At 34.2% G+C, this 16,553-nt stretch overlaps 1 protein-coding gene across 1 annotated transcript; it reads left to right on the top strand.

The window, feature by feature from the left end:
* The first annotated feature begins 12,073 nt into the window (after nucleotides 1-12,073).
* On the top strand, nucleotides 12,074-14,572 carry AKRP (ankyrin repeat protein). The gene is made up of 7 exons (XM_078992303.1): nucleotides 12,074-12,896; nucleotides 13,019-13,095; nucleotides 13,215-13,313; nucleotides 13,422-13,520; nucleotides 13,622-13,720; nucleotides 13,941-14,039; nucleotides 14,229-14,572. Exons 1-7 carry the CDS (start codon nucleotides 12,149-12,151, stop codon nucleotides 14,346-14,348), a joined length of 1,341 nt encoding a protein of 446 aa, XP_078848429.1. The 5' UTR covers nucleotides 12,074-12,148; the 3' UTR covers nucleotides 14,349-14,572.
* The last annotated feature ends 1,981 nt before the right edge of the window (nucleotides 14,573-16,553 follow it).

The raw sequence follows: 16,553 nt of genomic DNA, 5'->3' as shown, positions 1-16,553 counted from the left end.
TGCTTAAATAGGGCATTAAGCCTAGAAATTAGGGTTTTCCAACCAAGACCTGACTCGCTGAGTCGGTCCCTCCGACTCGCCGAGTTGTCACTTAAACCCCAACACGGGTCCCACTCCAACTCGTCGAGTTCACCCATGGACTCGACGAGTTGACCCCTTTAACTTAGGGTTTTCCTTTCCTTCCTTGGTCTTTCTGATTCTGGGTGTTACAATATTATGTGATTAATTGTACCATACTATCGGCTGGAAAACACGACAATGTAAGTCGTCAAAAGGTATGATGTTTGGCACCCGAAGACCTGCAGGCCCCGCTGTAGCTAGCAGCAAGGTGTAGGATAGTCAATCCAGTATAGATCTATACGCAAACTCACACTCTCCCTCCAGGAGATTCTTGTTACAACTCAGGCCATGACAATGAAGGCATGCTCCGATACAGTGGATCACATTTATGTTAAAGTATACTTGTATATGTCATGTATTGTTTCTCATCATAGTATCGTTGTATATGTTCTCATCATAGTATCATTGTATATGTTCTCATCCTAGTATAGTTGTATATGTTCTCATCCTAGTATAGTTGTATATGTTCTCATCCTAGTATAGTTGTATATGTTCTTATAGTAATAAGTAATGACTCATGAATGAACTGACTCTTGTAGGCTTCATTGGACTAGAAGTAGTAAGTAGTATAACCTAAACTATACATATTATAGTTTATTGGTAGAATTGTTTGTATGACTAAATGTACTGAACTGAGATAAAAGTCTTTATATCTGTACATATATACATAATATATAAGTAAGGATTCAACGACACTCGAACAAACAACCGGGTACTTTAAGTCCACAACCAAACAAGTACATGAAGTAAAGTGGGTTATCTCTCCTAAGTCCTTCAAACCTTATTTATATAACTATATATGTAGTAGACACGGTTTTAACAATATATAAGTTTGAAAACTGTAAAAGAAAGGTTTAGTATACAAAAGTGAATTTGATAAAGAGTTTGACACGTAAAATAGTTTGATAAATAGTTTGAAGTCATTTGTTTGGTAAAACAGTTTAAAGTATGAAAAATCCATTTGTATGCTAGTTATTAATCACATGTGATTGATCTACTAACTAACATGGTTCAACTTGTGTCCCCCCATAAAGTATTTAAAAACATTTAAAAGCATTTCAAAGGTTAATTAATGGGTATGAACTCACCTGTAGTGAGTGGTTTGTACGGAAGTGTCGGACAAGGTGCTAGGTGTCAAGTGAGGACTTGAACACACATAATGGTCCTAGTTAACATATAATAAACATATATATGTATCTAATTAGTCAATTAAGAACTGATTAATCAAGTTAAGACACCCTAGGACATGGAAACACTTTGATTCAAGTGCTATAGGTACCAAAGGGTTGCATCTAAGGGTTATAGGGCATGACATTGGAGTTTATGGCCCGTGAACCACTCCTTATGGAGTTTATAGCCCATGACCATTTCCCTATGAGTTTATGGTCGTAAAATCATGGTACTAAGTTCCATTTTGTGTTTTTAGGTCTTATAAGTCATGATTGCACATCCAATGATCAAGTCCAAGCCTTAGGAAAGCATTAGGGGCACATTAAGACTACCTTGTGAAGTTTATGGACAAAGGACCATATTCTTATGTGTTTATGGCCGTAAACTCTCATGGGGACTTGTTTTGATTGTTGTTTAAGGTCTTAAACACTTCTAGGAAGGATCAAGGTTGGCATCCAAGGCTTAGGAAGGGACTAAGGTCCATTTAACCACCTTAAGCGTGGTTTACGGCCCAAGAACATCCTTGGACGTAAACTCCTTTGTTCTTATGATCTTTGATGATTTTCAAATGTTATCAAGTTCATATTAAGCACACAAGAAGCTAGGGTAAGTGTACTTACAAGATAGAAGCTTGATTTGGTGTTTAAGGTCCAAGAACATTAGTGTGTGTTCTTGGTGTTTTGAAGAACACTTGAAGATCTAAGTGAAAATCAAATATGCATGGATGAAATGATGTATAAAAACTAGATGTTAATTTATAACAAAAAATCAAGTCGAGAAACACTTACGTTTTCGGGAGATCGGGTGAAGAACGGGATGATAGTTGAGAGAGAATGGGGAGTGTTCTTGAGGGTGGAAGTGAGAAATGAGGAGTTTGGGGAGTAAACTCATGCCTAAGGCATGAGTTCAAGGTCACAGAAGAGTTTACGACCCAAACTCTAAAAGTTTGGCCGTGAACTCTTTATTAGGTTGCATTTGGTGGGTTTGCTACTTCAAGACCCGAGACGATACTTCCTTTCCTTCATTCGTTTGAAGAATAAACACTAAAAACACCCGAACGGACTTTTAAATTGGCTAAAAATTATTAGAAATGTAATTGAATTTTAATTGAAGTGATTGAATTTAGAGTTTGTCCGAATGAAAATTTTGGGTTGTCACAGAAGTGTTTTAGTCGTGTTTGTTTGTTTGATTTGATGACCGACATTAATACAAAATGCAACGTGTTTTGTTTTCCATTAATTTTGTTTGTATATGGTAAGAAAACCAGAGATTATTGACGCAGTGTGGAAGGATTTGGTTTCGACATTTGGAGGAGTGAGGCAAAAGATCTTGGAGGAGGCGTATAAGTCCAAGTTTTCTATCAATCTAGGGCCACGAAGATGTACCAGGACCTGAGATCGAGCTTCTGGTGGCCCTGCATGAAGCGGAAAGTTGCTTGGTTTGTTGAGCGGTGTTAGACCTGCAGGAAGGTCAAAGCCGAGCATCAGAGGCCTCACAGAAAGGTTCAGCTGTTACCCATCCCCATGTGGTGTTGGTAATGGGAAGTGTTTTTAGTCATGTTTGTTTGTTTGATTTGATGATCGACATTAATACAAAATGCAACGTGTTTTGTTTTCCATTAATTTTGTTTGTATATGGTAAGACAACCAAGGATTATTGACTCAGTGTGGCAGGATTTGGGTTCCAAAATTTGGGGGAGTGAGGCAAAAGATCTTGGAGGAGGCGCATAAGTCCAAGTTTCTATCCATCCGGGGCCACGAACATGTACCGTGACCTGAGATCGAGCTTCTGGTGGCCCTGCATGAAGCGATAAGTTGCTTGGTTTGTTGAGCGGTGTTAGACCTGCAGGAAGGTCAAAGCCGAGCATCGGACGCCTCACGGAAAGTTTCAGCCGTTACCCATCCCCATGTGGAAATGAGAGGAGATCACCATGGACTTTATCACAAAGTTACCTAGGACAGAGCAGGGTGTTGATTCCATTTGGGTTATTGTGGATAAGTTGACCAAGAGTGCTCATTTTATTCTGATTTCCAAGAGTATCTCCGCCGAGAAATTAGCAACTATTTATATACGGGAAATGGTGGTCAAGCACAAAGTGCCGATATCTATGGTCTTGAACCGTGATGTTCGATTCACCTCTAAATTTTGGAGGAAGTTTCATGAAGAGTTGGGTACTCAGTTGCATATCAGCACTACTTACCACCCCCAGACTGATGGTCAGAGCTAGTGGACGATCCAGACGCTCAAAGATATGCTTCAAGCATGCATGTTAGACTTCGGAGAGAGTTGGGATACTTACGTTCCACTAGCAGAGTTCTCATATTACTATAGTTATCATGCTAGTATTGACCGACCCCCATTTGAGATGTTGTATGGTCGGAGGTGTAGGACTCCAGTTTGTTGGGGAGAGATTGGACATCGAGTCATAGGAAGCACCGAAGTGGTTCTTTAGACCACTGAATTGATTCAGCAGGTGCATGATAGATTGCAGATTGCGTAGAGCCACCAGAAAAGCTATGAAGACCAGCACTGATTAGATCTCGAGTTTCAGGTGGGAATTTTATGTTGCTGAAGGCGTCACCTTCGAAAAGGTTTCATTCGGTTTTGGAAGAAGGGCAAGCTGGGGCCTTGATTCATTGGTCCGTTCAGGATTTCTGCCCGAGTTGGCAGGGTTTCCTACCGGTTGGATCTTCCATATGAGCTTAGTCAGATCCACAACACCTTCCAAGTGTCTTATCTCCGAAAATGTGTTGCAGATGAGGCCGCCGTCATTTCTTTGGATGATATTCAGGTGGATAAGAGCTTGAATTATGTGGAGAAGCCCATTGCAATCTTGGATAGAAAACCTAAAGCTCTTCGTAACAAGGTGGTAAAGCTAGTGAAGGTGCAATGATAGCACCGAAAGGGCTCCGAATGGACTTGGGATCCGGAGGACGATATGAGAGAGCATTACCCGAATCTATTTGCGACAGCGGACTTCGAGGACGAAGTCTAGTTCAAGTGGGGGAGAGTTGTAACACTCCAATGTAGGTATTCCATTATTTACCCTCAAGTATTTCATTTTCGGCAAAAAGTTTCCTTCAGTACATTGGGCGTACATTTGGGTATGCCTAGCGTACACGTGTGTGCATCGGGTGGCTGAGGCTCGTACGTTGGGCGTATGAGCATGTACGCGGGGCGTACATGGCAGATGACTAAATGTGACAACCCAAAATTTTCATTCGGCCACACCCTAGAAGTCAATCACTTCTTATTATCAGTTAATGTCATTATTTCTGATTTTAACAAATTTAGGGTTCGTTTGATTATTTTAATATTATTCTTTAAACAAACGGGTGAAAGAAAGTGCCGTCTTGGGTTTTGAAATTTAAAAACCGCAAACTCCTCGTGTCTTACAAGTTCACGGCCAAACTTTTACGTTTGAGTCGGAAAAACTCCAAAAATCGTGAACTCATGCTTATACATGAGTTTACTCCCCAAGTTTATCACTTTTCACCCCAAAAGAGTAAACTCAAGAAAACCTCTCAAGTAGCAAACTAGAAACAATTCAAGATCTTTAAACTTGTAAGTGTTCAATCCATTCCAAGTTGATTAAACACTTAATCTAGTGTTTGTGCATCTATTCATCCATTCACTTTTGTGTTTTTGATTAGATTTCCAAAAACACCAAGAACACCAAGAACACATACTAAGTGTTCTTGGACTTTTAGCATATTTCAAGCTTCTTAATAGTAGGTACTTCAATCCTTGAGTCTTATTGAGTTAGTATTACAAGTTAGCAACAAGAAAATATGCCAAGAACACATGGAACAAGGTGTTCACGGTCCAAGAATGTTCTTGGGCCGTAAACACAATATAAGGCACCAAAGTGTGCCTAAGTCATTAATCTAAGCCCTAGTTTGATGTTTAAGCCTTCCTTAACATGTTTGAACCTTCCCTTGATGTGTTGTAGCCTTGAAAAACACCAAAGAATGCCATGATCATGTGTTTACGGTTTGGGGAGCTCCCAAAACCGTAAACACCCTTTAGTGTGTTTATTTGGGCTACATTCCTTCCTTTGGCCTAAAAACTAACATAGGCAATTACCTTGATGAGCTAGGGACTTGAAAACATAACAATACCAATTTCCATATGGGTTTAAGGTAGTAAACCCAAAGGGAAATGACCATAAGGCCGTAAACACCTAACAAGGGGTGTTTTGTTGCCCTAGTCCCTTCCAAAGTCCAAACCACCAAGTAGAAATGCTTCAAAGGACTTGCAAATCCTCAAAACAACTTATGGTCAAAAGGAGAGGAGTTTACAACCATAAACTCATTAGGTCAAGGTCATGAAAACCGTAAACTCCAAGGGAGTTTACCCTTGAATCCCAAACACAATAGCAAGGTCCTTTAGCACTTAGATGCAATCCTTATGACTTGTAGCACTTAAATAAGGTGTTTTACATGCCTTAGGATGTCTTAACTTTGTCAATTAGTGGTTTAAAGTCTAATTGAATACATATATGTGTGATTAAATGTTATCTAGGATCTTTGAGTGTGAACAAGTCTTCACTTGTCACCTAGCTATCCTACATCATTCAGTACATCCAAACCACCATCTACAGGTGAGTTCATACCCCTTAATCAATGTTTTTAAATGATTTTAAATGCTTTAATGGGGGGGGGGGGGGAATACAAGTAGAAAACAGTATGTTATTAAATCACTCATATGTATTTATAACTGTGTTTTCATCCAGCAGATTTCACATACTTCAAAATGTGATGCATGAAATGGTTTTCTATCTTAAAATACTTTGTTATCAAATGAATTAGTTTTTGAAATGTTTATTAAAATGACATCAAGTCATTTTTAAGTGTTGTTCAAAACTCTTAGATATCTTACAAAACCATTTTTACCTCCTTGAACAAAACTATATCTATACACTTATGTTCTTATATATGTATTGATGTTATAGTTTTCATCCTTCATTCAGTTCCCACACTCTTGTGTAGAAAGGGTGTATAAACCTGCTTGGACAACCAATTACCTTCCAGTTAACTATTATAGGGATAGTTAGAAGATACGAAACATTATTCCTATTACAAGGAATTACATCAGAGTCAGTTCATTCATGAGTCTATACTATACATTACATGTTACATGAATACACTTACATGAGTACCTTACTTGAATACATTACATGAGTACCTTTACGTAGATACATTTACCTGTATACACTTACATGAATACTTGTATCTCGATTCACAAGGATGATTTATTAGTACATTCTGTGTAAATTATCCTGCATATCCCAGTTCAACGGGATATCTAGACGGGACTAACCATTCCGAATCCCAGCTGTTAGCACCAGTGGTCAATGAACATCTATAGATGCCTACGATTATTACTTATACTAGGAGTACCTTTACGGGACTAACCATTCCTCGGGCCTACTGTTCGCTACAGAGGTTGATGAACATCTACGGATGCCTACGGTTAATACTTATATTAGGAATACTTTTACGGGACTAACCCTTCCTCCCACCTGCTGTAGCTACAGAGGACAATTGAACAATCTACGGATGTTCAAAGGTTATACATTTCGCTAATCGCGATGTCGTGTTAATCCTAATACAAAAGGATAACAATTACATGAGTACATTTTCCTATTACTTTATTTTGTGATACATTCACATAAACGATGAGTTAGACTAAGTACTGTTAGTATTAGTCAAAAGAAAAGGAAAAACTATCATTTTTTTACTTACAAAACATTCTGGTCTTGGTAGAAGACTACATTTCATACTAGTAGGAAATAATGGATTTTCTAGGGTTTTCATACTTATATCAATTGTTTCATTTAAAGATTTACAAGGCATTCATAACAGCTTTCCAAAACAAGGCAATGACACTTAAATACTTATGAATTCACCAGCTTTAGGCTGATACTCACTATCAAAATAACTTGTATTCTCAGGTCACCAGTAGACAGGTACGATGACCAGGTTTTGAGAAGACGGAGCACAGACAAGACTCGTCTTTTATTTTGATTGTATATTTTGGTGTCTTATTACATTGAAAGAACACACATGTATTAAAACATTACTTTTAATGCAATGGATGATGTTGTTGCTTGTTTACTACTTTACACTGTTGTGATACTGTACATGACGTCCTCCACCCCGGAATGTTTCCGTCGTTCTTGGTTTTGGGGTGTGACACTAAAAACCTAATTTCTAGACTTGCACTCTATTTAAACAACCCTATATCACTTGGACCAAATCCTAACCAGCCTCCATAGCCTCATTTGTTCCTTAAACCCTATTTTTGCAAGAACTTGTGAGTTTTGAGCTTAAAGGTGTGTTTGGTGACTTTTCTAGAGGGTGTTTAAGAATAAGAAGGTGGTGTTCTAGTCTTGATCAAGGAAGGAGATTTTGTATCCTGCATCTAGAGCATCTTAGAGAGCTTTTGAAGGTAAAACGCTTGCATCCTGTCTATCCTCATTGCTTGTTAAGTTAGGGTTTGCTAGAGCCCACTTTTGAGTCCACAAATCTTCTCTTGGGAGTTTGAGCAACTCTAGAGGTTAGGAAGGCTAGATCTAAGACTCTTGGATTTGTTTATAGTATAAAAATGCAAACTTGATGTCTTCTTTGGCTCCATGCATGAGTTACGACCTTTGGAAAGGTCTTAATAAATCAGATTGAGTTGTTGGGATCTTATATAGCATGCAAAGGCATAAAGTTGCCAACTTTACGCCTTAGGACCATTATATCGACCAAGATCTGGAATTTAAGTGAAGAGCTTGCATGCATTAAGCACTTAATGGATTTTGTGCATGAACGATTTGTACGATGGGCATACTATGTTGTACACTATGCATACAACCCCTTAGCTCAGTACACTAGGTGTACAGAAGAGGTACGTTGGGTGTACGGTCTCAGGAAGGCTTGGGCCTTTGGTGGATTTTGAACCTTTGGGCCCTAAGTGTTTGTGCCTGGACTCGATGGTGTTTTGGGCCTAAATTTATCATTTGGGCCATGGTTGGCATGTTGCGATTTTTAGGCCTTATGGACCGATATAGAATTGGATTTTTATGTTAGGCTCATTAGTGAAGGAAAGGCCTTTGGGTTATAATGAAGGGACTTGGAATTAGGACTTTGGGTCCATGTCTAGGTTATGCCATAATTCTAACTAGGGTTATTTGTTTTTTGTTCAGTGTGAGTTTTTGGACTAGTAGTCGAGCAAATTTTGTGTTCATCAGAATGATGTGAGTCTTCTCACTATACCACTAGGTCGAAGGCACCAAAGCCGGTCCATTACTTGATATGAGATTGCTATAGATGAATATGCAATGGTTTTGATATTTGGTATGTATTGATTTATGTGAAGGCCATGGGGGAGCCTATATCACATGGTAAGATCACGAGGGGGAGCCTATGGCTCTTGGATATAAGACCATGGGGGTAGCCCATGGCATCCCAACTGAAGAGCATGGAGGGAGTCCATGGCAGATTTATGTGTATATGTGCATGACATTATATGGTTATGTGTTTTGTGTATTTTGGGAAACTCACTAAGCGTGTGCTTACAATTTTGTTGGGTGTTTCAGGTATTTCTGGTTGTAAGTTTTGGATTAGGTGTCTAATCCCATAATTATATTTTGTATGTACTTGACCCGATAGTAGCATGGTCCTTTTGGGTTGCCTTCACCAAAGCAACTTGACTGGATGAATAATGGAGAAAGAGGATAAATGTATTAATATATTATGAGAATAATATATTAAAAGAAAATTAATATTGGTCAAGAATTAATTTTATGGTCAAAAGAGGTTAATTGAATTAAGGGGACTAATATTGTAATTATAAGATAATTGCAAAATGGGCTTAGGATATCTTGGATAAGAGGTGGACGAAATTTTATGGAAGCCCATAAGGATTTCGTTCAAGGCTAGGTATTCTGGAAGATTCCTTTGGGCTGCTTATGGCCTAAGCAACTGGATTAGGTATTTGACTGAATCCTAATTCCTCACCTAAAAAAGGACCCCCTTGGCATCTTATTTTTAGCTACACTGAACCCTAAGGATCTCTAGAGCCGAAATTAGCCTTCCTCCTCTCTCTCTAATATTCTCCAATTGCTTTTGGTGTTTGTGATCTATTAGAGGCATCACATTTGACGTGCTAAGTTCTCAAAGGTTCAAGATTATCAAGCTACAATTGAAAGGTGTGTTTCTAACTTGTTTTAGTCATAGTATTCGATTTTGTACGCTAGATTTAGGGTTTACAAGCTTTGGATGATTATTGCATGTAGAATTAGAAAAACCTAGATCCAAAGCTTTAGGGTTTGTATGTGCACCATAGGATTGTTGTTTTGCTCAAAACCCATCAGTAAGGGCAAGGGCCCGACTTGATGGCGCAGTGTGTACTCTCCAATATTTCCACTCTAGTTGTTTTGGATATTCTGATCTTTTGAACAATGTGTTTATGTAATGTAATTTTGGAAACCAAATATGAATGAGATTTTTAACTATTAAATGAAAATTTTTACATGAACTTTTGGGTTGTTACAATTATGTGAATGATTTACCCAATCTAGGACATGTATGTTTTCATTTAACATTGTACTTATTACTGAGTCACTTAGAAGTTGATGACACTATTTGCTTGTTGTGTTTGTCTTGTATTGAATTAGGTGCCTTAGGAGATTACAATGAGAATGAGGTTCTTTAGGTAGTTGTGTTTGATATTTGCTTTAGTAGATGATACAACTTGGATGTTTTTGGTTATTACTTTATTTTGAATATTTCTGTAAAGACCTTAGTTGTTGGGTAATGTTTTGGAATAATGTAAGGTTGATGACTGTTTTTGTAACGTTGAACAATTAAGTCTTATGTTGCATCTTTCCACTAAATGATGCTTTAAAAATAAAGAAAAAAATTTGAGTAAAAATCATGGTGTTGCATACACATTTAGTCACAAAGTGTTTATTATACATGTATTAATATTGAACTTGTTTATGAGTATGTTGTCTTGAAAACCTTCATGGTGATGATATTTGGCGTGTACACTTATCAAGATGGATCAACATGTGGATTTTTTCAAGAAACCTTTTTTGTTTGTTTGTTGGGCTTGAATTCGTTAAGTTTTTGTTATGTTTTTTTGTTATTAGGTGTTGATATAAATCTTTTAATGACTTGATATATTTAATATAAATCTATAAATATGTGATTTATCTTTTTTATGTATATAAAATTGTCGTGATAAATCACGTCTTGAAAAACGTTATAACATGTAAAACATGATACTTGACATTGTCGTCACGCCACGTCTAACGCCACTTAGAACCTTCATACTTAATTCTCATGATGCTCATCAACAAAGATTAATGTTTATGTGATGTTGCAACATTAAATAACAAAAATGGTTCTAAACTTCTAATGAATGAAAGGAGATGATATCATGTCTTTATAGTTAAAGTCATCATATTCCAATAGGAATTCTTAAAAGTGTATTCTTTTACCATTTGTATCTTAATTTACATATATGTAAGAGCTGATTTTTCATGATTATTTCCGTATCTTTAGAATAACAATCCTACCAAACATATGAAAAAATATTTTGGAAAAATGACTTGCGAGTGTAATATCTTTTCGTCTTGTTTACGTTTAGGTAACTTTATTTTTTTTGTATACATTTGACCATTTAACAAGTTAAATGGTCAAATATATACAAAAAAGAAAATTGTCTAAATGTGAATATATATATATATATATATATATATATATATATATATATATATATATATATATATATATATATTACAAATTTCTTAAGATTTTTTATAATTTCTTAACACATTTTTATGATATTTTTTTCTTATAGGATTTTCTAATATAATGTTTTAAATTTTGCTCATATTTTTTTTTAAACTATTTTTTTTAATTATATATCTACATATAATTTTAATATAAGTGCTTTTAAACCAAAATATTTTATAAACGATATAAAATTTTCTTACAGGTTTTTAACTTTTTTTTTAATATATATATATATATATATATATATATATATATATATATATATATATATATATATATTTTTTTTTTCATACAAAATTTTTATAACTTTCATACATTTATTTCTAAACTTTCTTTTACAACATTTTTAAAGTGTTTCACAAATTTTACATGACAATTTAATAATTTGTATAACATTTTAAAACACTTTTGCAAAATACTAGTTTAAAACGTTGTATTAAAAAATTAAAAGTTTATAAACTTCTAATTAAAAAGTATTAAAAAGTTGGAATAATTTTAAAACATTTACATTATATAGATTTTTTTTTGTTCTTTTAATTTGCTAAGTAATATTTTCTTTTTATTTTTTTAAAAGATCATTCATACTTATTGTTATATATTTAATTTTATTATTAGATACTATTTACTTTAAAAATATTATATATACTTAAAAACAAAGAAAAAATTATAAAATGTTATATAAAATATTTCACAAAACAAATATATATTTATTAATTAAAAAATAAAGTTTAAAACTGATCGATATTAATTAATATTTAGAAAATTATAAATATTTTAAAAATAAAGTTTGAAAAAAATAATACAAGCAAATATAAAAAATAAAATTACTATTAAAAATAGAAAAATTAATTTACGAGAGTAATTAATTTTTTGTTTATATTTAAACAATTATTTTTATACATATTTAAATAAATATATATAAAAATAAAAAATTACCAAAATATAAACAACACCTTAAATCTTCCCTTTTCGCATTATTTTGCCAAAAGTATCGAAACATAGAAGTAGATAACTGAAATACTCCCCTCTTCACCGGCTCCTCGTGCCGGCGCCGGAGAAAAACAATGTTCTTGTTAAACCCCCAACTCCACCAGCAAACCACCATCTCCCCTCTCCTTCCAACCACCTCTTCTACTTCCCTATCTAAATCCCACCACAAAACCCAACCATTGTTCTTCCGTAAACCCACCTTATCATTCCTTCAATTCTCCCTCCGCCACCATCCCCAGCAACAATCATACACCAACGTCAATAGAGACGACGAAGGATACGAAGAAGATGAAGATGAACAAGTAATCGGAGACTGCTTGGTTTTTGAAGAAGGCATATTCGAAGACCCTTTCATTCAAAACGAAATTCAGCTTGAAGCGCCCAAACCCTCCAAAAGGGTTACCAAAATCGTGGTTCAACCAGAGGATTTGGTTCCAGCGAACTGGAAAGACGTTCAGACGGAGATTAATATCACGAAGAAAGAGAGGAGAAAGATGGCTCAGGAAATGGAATTCGGGAGCAGATTACAGAAGAGGAAAGACGGCTTAAAACCTATACCGATGGGGTATGAGAGTATGAAAGAGTACAAAGCTGCAAAACTAAGGGAATTGAAGCCAGTTCTGTTGGATAATCCTCAATTTTTGGTGGAAAAGAACGAAGGTGATGACACCGAAGATGAAATTGACGAGGGTGAAGGTACCAGGGGCATTAGAGTGACCCCTAGGAACCCTAAAATGGCCGTATATGGCCGGAATTTGGAGGATATTTCACGATACTTGAACTCCGGCATGTATGATCCTGAAGCTGCCAAAGATCCAGAAGGTAATTTTATAACATTCCCACTAAAATTGGCTCAAACAGTACTCAAATTTCACTTCTATAAAGCTGAATTCTTATAATTCCATGAGTTGAAGACGAATTTGTGTTATTGTAACCTCGATTAGGTCCTCGTAAGTTGTTTTCAAAGGAGGAGAAAGTCCTTATGAATAGGCGGACTCCTGATTTGTCAACTGCCACCTCTGTAAGCTTCCTGTTACATACTAATTTAACATGAAAACTTTCAGAAATTGCAATTTTCATGTCACATATGAAAAGAAAATTGTTGCAAGTTTAATCGAATGGAGATGATTCTTTAAACAGGATAAATGGCAACCTTTACACACTCTTGCTGCATCAGGAGAATTTTACCTTGTTGACACTTTAATGAAATACAACGTAGATATCAACGTCCCCAATCAGGTAAAACTCATGACTTTTTCCTTTTTTTTTTATTACTTTTGGCAAGTTACTATTTTTGATAATAGGATAAGAAGGGTATTAACGTCTTTTTGTGATTTTTTTTTGTAGGAGGGACTCACAGCACTTCACAAAGCAATACTTGGAAAAAAGCATGCCATTTGTAATTATCTATTGAGAAATTCAGCTAACCCATTTGTTCGTGACAAAGTAAGCATAAACCTAAAATTAATTTGTTTTTATTGAAGGAAATTGTATATTATATTATATAGTATTATATATGAATAATAATTTGGTCTTTTTGGTAACAGGATGGGGCTACCCTTATGCATTATGCTGTACGCACTGCATCGACTCAAATGATAAAAATCCTTTTACTTTATAATGTGGATATAAACCTTCAAGACAACGTACGTCGAAATATTATTATTTACTTTAGCCTTGTTTGTTACATATGACATGACATGATAGATTATACTGCGTTTCGACTGATACTGACGTCAATGAGACAAACTGTAATTTTTTGGTGGGACTGAGATTTTTTCTTGATCGCTCATCTGTGCAAAAGACGTTTTTGGGTTGTTTTTGTTTTTCATTCATTTGGAAATGTTTTTGTTTTGTTTAAATTAGGATGGGTGGGCCCCACTGCATCTAGCTGTCCAATCGCGTAGAACTGATGTGGTGAGGCTTTTGTTGATCAAGAAAGCTGATAAGACCATTAAAAACCAAGTATTCTCTCTACCCTAAAGATCCATATTTTGCTTACTAGTTATTAATTATAGCATCCGACTTTTGTTTCTTTCTACTACAACGTTACACTTTTAACTAATTTTTGTATAAAGAAACAATGGAGTAAGTATTGTTTTATTAAGTTCATTTAAGTAATCTAAAATGTAGTTTTTGTGATGGTGTATATAGGAAGGGTTGACCCCGGTGGATCTTTGCCTTTATAGTGGAAGAGACACACGAACATATGAGTTGATCAGGCTACTAAAACTGCCACCCAAACCACGCAAATATGTTCAACTCATGGAATAGCAATCTACTTCCATCATGCTTTCTTTGGCTATCATCATCATCATCATCATCATCATCATCATGATGCAAAACTTTGATTGGTTGACAAGTGGCAAGATCCTAATGACCAAAGTTACTGTTACACAATGCCAGGGGTAGGATAGGTATTATAGACATGTATGGATTAGTATGCAGCTAAGAGACATGAACAACATGTAAATTTTTTTAATTATTTTTTCTCCAAACTTTGAGTTCCTTTCTCTTGCTTGTTGTGCATTTGGCGTGCATTGCACTCAGACCAATCAATGAGACAAAAGACATGAATGCCCCTATCATTGAAAATAGACTTGGAATGTTTGTCATGTCATGTTTGGTTCTGTCCTGTCCAGTTATGTCCCTAGCCTTTGTATAATATTTACAATAATACATTATTAATTCTACGTACTTTTATAAATATTGCGGTTCAAAACATGTGTTGGGATACAAATTTAATTGATAACATTGCTAATAGAGCAACTTTGTTAGATAGATTGTTGTTATGGGAGAGGAGTGATATATATTTTTTTTATTATGTTGGGTCATAAGAAATCAAAAACTTGGGTTTGTGAAGGTGATTTATTATTCATTAAGGGATAATGAGCTGGATAATGGAATGAATTATTAGATTCCATAGTCATGTTTGGTTGACATTAAAAAATAGGGCAATCCGTTCAAATATGTTTGTTAATTTAAGGCTAATGGACCATTTAAGGAGAAGTTCATTTGTGTTCGTTTATTTAAATAAATGAACGGACATGAACAAGTTTTTTCGTTCGTTCAGTTAAACGAATAAACACGAATAATAATCTTGTATGTTCATTTACATCCGTTTATATTCGTTTATGTTCTGTTATTATATTATATTAGATACATATATATGTATAATTATGTTTATGTATTTATCTCTAAATCTTATAATGGAAACTATTTAAAATGAATGTGGTTCAAGATAAACCATTTCTTTTGAACTATATTCATTTGAAATCATACAACCTTTTCAACTTATGCAACTTAAATAATCAACATCTTCAATTTTATGTGGTTTAAATTATTGATTAATTGAAATGTTTGACCTATATAAGAATATTATTTTCACACTTGGTTACCTAGAGTGTGAAAAATAAAAAAGATGCAAATAGGTAAAACTGTTTAGGTACTTTTTATTGCTTAGTCTAACATACATCATGGTCAATAAATATTAATATTCTTTTCTGAAAAATTGTTTCTCTTACTTATCTCTCTCTCTCTCTCTCTCTCTCTATATATATATATATATATATATATATATATATATATATATATATATATATATATATATATATAGAATGGCTATATGGAAAATAAAAAAACCCTAAAAATCATAAAAATGCATAAAAAAATACCTAGACATCACAAATTTTTTTTTTGACTTTACACAAAAAAAAATCGCAGCTTTTTATAAAATTTTGTTGAAAAAAAATAATAAAAAATCAATCTTTTTTATAAAAAAAAAAAAAAAAAAAAAATTCAGCGATTTTATGTTAAAAGATGCGATTTTTTCAAACAAAAATTAAAAAAAAAAAATTGTGATCTCAAAGTATTTTTTTTATGCATTTTTATTATGTTTAGGGTGATATATTATTTCATATTATAAAGCAAAAATTCAAAAGTGCGATTATAGATGATATATTATTTCATATTATAAAACAAAATTCTTCTCGATTTACGTTGATTCTTAGTTAGTTGATTCTTAGTTAATTGTGTTGTTCAGGTAGTTTTTTACCCTCCCATAACTCATTGATTATAAATGATAAATTCTCAAAATAAACATTTGGTTGTATATGAATTTCTCGATGCATATTAACAAGATTGTATATTGAAATTATATTTAGTTATAATTCGCATGTTAAAAATGGACATCATTTCTGTGTGAAATTAAAATTTGAGAGTAACTTACAAAATGGTTTCCCGGTAAAAAAAAAACACATCCACTTTAGTTCTCGATTTTGTTATATTTTGGTCATCATAAGTTGTATTTTTTTTAATTCTTAAATCTACTAAAAATACTTTAAATTGTAAACGTTAAATTTTTTTTAATTCTTAAATCGTTAATTAAAATAAATAAATACAGTTATTTAGGAATTTCATTTACGTTATACCAATATATTTCTATATTTCTATAAGATATAAATAAAATTATGAAAGGTC

The sequence above is a fragment of the Lactuca saligna genome, chromosome 4, assembly GCF_052625555.1.
Source record: "Lactuca saligna cultivar CGN05327 chromosome 4, ASM5262555v1, whole genome shotgun sequence".
NCBI classification, from domain to species: Eukaryota; Viridiplantae; Streptophyta; class Magnoliopsida; order Asterales; family Asteraceae; genus Lactuca; species Lactuca saligna.
The sequence above is the reverse complement of the archived record's forward strand: the minus strand, read 5'-3'. Positions and strand labels throughout refer to the sequence as shown.

Coding starts and splice junctions, on each gene's coding strand:
- AKRP (XM_078992303.1), top strand. CDS start 12,149: ATGTTCTTGTTAAACCCCCAACTCCACCAGCAAACCACCATCTCCCCT. Junction 13,521..13,621: donor ACCCATTTGTTCGTGACAAA/GTAAGCATAAAC, acceptor TTTTGGTAACAG/GATGGGGCTACCCTTATGCA. Junction 14,040..14,228: donor ATAAGACCATTAAAAACCAA/GTATTCTCTCTA, acceptor TGGTGTATATAG/GAAGGGTTGACCCCGGTGGA.